Raw genomic sequence first — 6,130 nt, forward strand, 5'->3', positions numbered from 1 at the left:
AGGGTTCAGCAATTGCACAAAGTTCGTCGTGAAATAGAAGAGATTTTTCAAAAGGAAAAGAAAATATTGGAAATACAAGTAGATCAAGATAAACAAATGATTAAGCAATTGGAATTACGCATTGACGTTGGTAGACGAACTATTCAAGATGCTAAAGCTACGCAGAATCAGGCTGAACGAGAGCTAATTCAGGTTTATTTATATACTTTATTTGCATACTTGTGTTAATTTACAAAACAAATGGAACATTGAAAATGTATATTGTTTTTTATTTAGGTGAAAAGCAAGCTGGAGCAAAAGATTTTAGCATTATTAGATGACAATAATAGGCTTTCGGAAGAACTTCGAGGTTATGTTAGGAACGAAGGGAAGACGGATGCTAATGAAAGTAATAAAGATTCAGAAGATAAAGTAGCAGAACTTAATGAGAAACTCGAAGCTAGTAATAATCGAATCTCAGAACTTGAAGAAAAACTCAAAGAAGCTAGAAGTGTTCAACAGAAGTATGAAGTACAATGTATCGAAGTACAAAGTTTAAAAGTGAAACTTCAGAACTTTGAATCAGAAAAAATAGGATGGGAAGAGGGGAAAAAATTTGCTCAAAGAGCATCTCAAGCAAACGAGTTTGAGAGAGAATTATATCAAGCGAGAGAGATAATAAAATCTCTGAGAGAATCTATTAAAGGAAAGTTACTTTTAGAAGAGCAAATGTCAAGTATGGAGCACAGGTATGTAGGGACTCGAGCATTAAGCGAGCAGTTTTATTTTAATATAAAGGATATTTAATATAAAGGAATTTTTGTTTACTTAATAAATTACAGATTAAAGCATACTGAAAATCTTGAAAAAGAAGTTTCTCAATTAGAGATTCAGCGAGCCGAGCTTCTTTCTAAAATTACTGAATACGAGACAATTGGAATAACTGGTGGTCCTATTGCGATTAGACGGGAAATAAATCGACTTCAACACGCCGAAGCTCTGTTGACTGCTGATGAAGGTCAGTTAAGATCTAGGGTAGAATCTATCCAGAGAGAATTAATTAATTACCAACAACAGTGCGAAGACACAAAAAAATCACTAACGGAAACAACAACCTCTCATGAAAGACTAACAAGATTCATAAGCAGATTACAAAAGAAAATGTCTCTAGACAGCTACAGACAACAACTTGATACATACGAAAAAGAAATAACTGGATATCAAAGTGGAGAAGTTTCAAATATAATAAGTGAACGAATTCCGGCTTTGGAACGCGCTATAGAGAGTTATAGGTAAATTCTACACTGAATATTTATAATGATTGATAATATTAAAATATGATAAAGAAAAAACTGGCAACTTAAAGGTTACGTTATATCTCCTTAGCGCTCCATGAAATATAATATTAAATTCAATCGACTGCATATGCATTTACATAAACTGCTATAGGATTGTCGTAAACTATTGATTAATTATTTTTAGGGATTTGGTTGCAAAACTTGAATCGGATCTTGAAGCTGTTGATGGTGGAGGTCAGCGAGAAGAATGTAAAAAATTAAGAGAAGAAGTTGAAAGATTAAGAAATGAATTTGAACATCGTGCATTAAAGGGCGATTTTAATATTAATTCAAGAATTTTACATTTTAAAATGAACCCAGCAGCCATAGCTGAACAACAGGCGGAGGAAAAACGGAAGGCATTATTAGAAGAAGTTGAACAACTAAGAACTATCGTTGCTTCTGGAAGTCATACCGGTATTCCGACTGTTTCTTCCTTACAAATGCAAGGTTCGTTTAGCCTATTAAAACGAAGGGATTTGCTTAATTATCTAATCAAACAATGAATACTTACGCTTTTAGAACTCTCCGAGCTTCAGCAGAAACACGAACTTAAAATTACTCGCTTAAAAGAAGCATTTAAAGCTTCTTCGCACGAGTATCGACAAGCTTGCTACCAATTATTCGGGTGGCGCGTTGACAGAACTAAAGAGAGCCAATACAAATTATCAAGTCAATATGCTGAATCGCCAGATGACTACTTATTTTTCATCGTTAACGAGGACGGCGTTAATATGATCGAAACGCCATTTTCAGCAACCCTCACTACATTAATCGAGCGGCATCTTCAACGTCAGCATAGTGTACCAATGTTCCTCAACGCTGTGCAATCAGAGCTCTTTGATCAACAAACAGTATTAACTTAATTTAATGACTGACGTATATTATTGCATTAGGTTTAACTATTAAAATACTAATTTTATATGATAAATATTATGGAATATGATTCAGCTGCGAGTCATAATTTGTAACGTCCCCTTCAATTTATGTTAATAAAATAAGTGCGAAAATCAACATGGCTTAGCGTACTATAAATAAACAACTTTCAATCAATGTTTCTTTTACAAATACTTTTGTTTGTAATCTAAAAAATCACTTTTAAAAAAAGATGCTTTTAACTTATTATTTCATATTATTTTATAAGTTATATATATTTTTTTTACTTTTATAGGAATTATTATTTTTATATGATATATTTATTTCATTTTAATTTTATAAAATAAGGTTATTAAAATATAAAATTATAAAATTTGTTTCAAAATTTATAAGGGAATATTTATTACGTTTATTGCTATTTTATTTATACTTGAAATGATTTATGGAACATAAACTCTCGCTTGATTACATGAAAATTACGTGCACGGCTTGACAAAATAATATTAAACTAAAAATATTCTAATATATTTATTATTAATCAAGAAATCTGATTATTGAAATGAAAATGAAAGAATTTCATTGTTTGCAAATTAATTTGCATGCCTCATCGTGTTTCCACACGTGGAAACATTAGCCTTTAAAACCGGAAATCAATACAGCCGAGAAGGAATTAAGTAAAGCGTATTTATACTCTATTCCCAAAAACCATTCTCCATTTTGAAAAATCTTCATTTAATATGTTATTTATTTTACAATTAATTTGAATTGATGTCGTTCGTGTCAATTATAAAGCAAATATTGCGAACAATGATAAATATAATGAATTTCGAGCAGATTTCGAAGCCAGCTTTTTTAATAATTTTTATGAATGTTCAATTACAATTATAATCTATAATATATCGTAATGTAAATTTTAATTTTTTACTTGATAGAAAAAATTTTTTTTGATAATTAAATAGGATGAATGTTAAGAATTATTAATATTTTGTAATTTTACGTATCTAGTGTTTAATACCTTTTTCTTTCTTTATCATTGTTGTTTATTGTCGACTTGGTATGAAGTATTTTATCAAACTTATTGTTTTTTTTTTTTTTTTTTTTTTTTTTATTCGCCAATGATCCAACTATATCATGGTTACGTGCATTACGTACTAATTTGCAACTGTTAACTCATGTATAAAAAACGTCTTTAGATACTTTGAAGCGCTTGCAAAAGAAAAAAAATACTATTCCCTTTGCAATAAGTATGTTAGAATATTGAGAAATACTCTATACTCTTCGTTTTACATATTGAATACATTATTTACTAAAAAAAAAAAAAAAAAAAAAAAAAAAAAAAAATACGCCTTTTTCAAAGGAACAACTGTATGTAAAAAGAATTTACTATGAGCCTGAATATCGATTAAGTTACTTCTTAATCATAAAAGTCAAATAGTAAAAGAATTTTTGTTTTATTGAAACGAAAGCATGTTAAATTTTATAGTAAATCACTTTCACAACGTTCCACTGCATCGACTATTTAAAATTCATAAGCATTTATCCGTTCATTATTTAATTTTCGATTGCTAGATTACTTTCGTCATTACATAAGCTGTTTAATATATAATAGAAGGTTGTCCATGTAATTGTAATTATGAAAATTCGAATAAGCAAACTATTGGTAATAGTTAACGAGCGCAAGACGTACTGATAATGTGTCTACGGGATAAACTTATCTCGAGAGAATTAGCATCTTTGGTATAAAATATTGTTTATTTAATAAATATTAATGAGAAATTTTCGAAAAACAATTTGAAATATATTCCGAAATAGATTACATAGCAATTTTTTTTACGATCTGAAATTGTATCGAGATTATCAAAGTTAAACAATTTCTCAATCCCTTTTTTGACTGATATTTGAATATAAAGTAATGACTGGATCGTACATGAATTTTTTCCTTTTAAACATGTTAGAAACAATTATTCCAAACTTGTTGAAATCTTTTATAATATTATAAACGACATTTTTTAATTTTTTACTTTAATAAAAAATTTGTGTTACCCCTTTGAATTGACATCATTCAGATGATTTACATATTATGAAATTCGGTAATTTTAAGTAAATATTATTCAAGAAATGTTAAAACGAAATGTTTTGATATTTATATTTTACTATTATTGTAAAAAAATGTAATTGATTTTTAAAAATTTTAATTCTTCAGGCACCTCATTCTTCATCTTTATAAAATTTTAAACCATTAATAAAAACGAATAGCATTTTTATTTTCGTATTCAACAGAAAATAATTTTCTTCTAATTTTTTCAACTGCAATAGATTTTTATTTTATGTTAAAGTAAAATTTCATCAATTTATACGGCATTTTGAGACACCTTCAACGATAAATACATGTTTATATTCTCCATCTATATAAACAGCTCGGACATATACGAACAATTTCTCTTTCTAAAAAAAATATAAATATATAAATAGAAAAAGTCTATGCCACTTTCAGATTCTTAAATATTTGATATTCGTATGTTTGATATTCGATATGTAAAGTAGTCGATAATAATAGTTGGCAGATAATAGTTTGGCCCATACTCGTACAGTTTATACTTTCTCCAGTTTTTTCTCGTTCTTTCCGAATGATTATTACTTAATTCTCTTTTAATTCTTATATGATAATTAATTAATAACAAATAATAATTAATAATTAATAATAATCTATAATGATAATTAATTCTCTTCTCTCATAATCCTATTTTCTCGTCTATTATGTTCTTTCCGACTTTGAAATTTTATCATAATATCATCTCGCTTTTTCTCCTGCTCCTTACTACCCCTTCTTGTTGCTCCACCCTTGCCCTTTACGCTATGTTCTCTTGCCCGAGAGCTCAAACTCGAACAAATCACCTCTCTGTGTATAACACGACACACGCGCGCCTCCGCATCCACGCACACATGTGAGCTCGTATGAGGGAGGTCACGTATATAGGTTATCGAGTATATATGGGTAGAGAGGCAACTTATTTCGCCACAGCCACTAGACACGATTGGGAGCTGTGCAGCAATGAGTGCAATTACCAAGTACGCGAGTAAACACGCGCTGGACAATAATCAAACGATTCGGTACTTGAATCTTACACCCCCCCCCCTCCCCTCTCTACCTCCCGATGCGGTATCATCTCGTTAAGCAAACGTAGATAAATGTGTTATTACGAGTGGAGAGCATTTGAGTGCGGATTCTCATTAAAAAATACAACTTTTTGCGTTCCAATCACTGAATATGCACTGATTCGTCGTTGAAGAGGAAAAGAAATAATAGGACAAGATGGTAACAAAAAATAATAAAAGAATAATGTATACAAATTAAGGATGGAGACGTACATAGATAGGGGCGCGGCTTTCTCTTTTGAATGCTTTCTTTCGTTGAGTCCATCGACAAATAATAGAGAACAAGAGAGTTTGAGAATATGATTGATTAATAATTTTATGAATGGAGATTATTGCAATCTTATTAATCAAGCTCGAAATATATTTCTTTAATGGTAACTCAATGATTAACCAAAAACCTTTTTCGTTATTGAACATTTAAAAATTCACCATGTAACACTATATTTTATATCTCATGTTATTTAAATCGTGAACTATATAAGATAAAACTTAACTTATGGTTTAATTAGTTTACAATCGTATAAGAAGACAAATACAATATAATACACATAACAATATAATATACATTCCGGGAAAATGACTTATCTGTATTTAGTTGTTTCATTTAAATATTTTCATTCTAATAATTAGATTTCCGAGATTTATATTACTTAAAGAGATAATAGCTAACTGCATAATAGCTAAAAGTATAAAGATTCAATTTATGCATTTCTGAAAATAAAATGAGATTTACAGAAAGACAATATCGTGTTTTATTTCTTATGATTATGATTCTTAAAATA

At 29.3% G+C, this 6,130-nt stretch overlaps 1 protein-coding gene across 1 annotated transcript in view; it reads left to right on the forward strand.

The window, feature by feature from the left end:
• Mad1 (Mitotic arrest-deficient 1) overlaps nucleotides 1-2,197 on the forward strand; it is a 2,954-nt gene extending 757 nt beyond the window's left edge. The window contains exons 4-8 of the mRNA XM_011503719.1: nucleotides 3-192; nucleotides 277-728; nucleotides 822-1,271; nucleotides 1,462-1,766; nucleotides 1,839-2,197. Coding sequence (XP_011502021.1) covers nucleotides 3-192; nucleotides 277-728; nucleotides 822-1,271; nucleotides 1,462-1,766; nucleotides 1,839-2,182 — 1,741 coding nt within the window. The 3' untranslated portion in view covers nucleotides 2,183-2,197. The remainder of the gene's footprint in view (nucleotides 1-2; nucleotides 193-276; nucleotides 729-821; nucleotides 1,272-1,461; nucleotides 1,767-1,838) is intronic.
• Nucleotides 2,198-6,130: the final 3,933 nt, after the last annotated feature.

The sequence above is a fragment of the Ceratosolen solmsi genome, unplaced genomic scaffold, assembly GCF_000503995.2.
Source record: "Ceratosolen solmsi marchali unplaced genomic scaffold, CerSol_1.0 scaffold8, whole genome shotgun sequence".
NCBI lineage: Eukaryota > Metazoa > Arthropoda > Insecta > Hymenoptera > Agaonidae > Ceratosolen > Ceratosolen solmsi.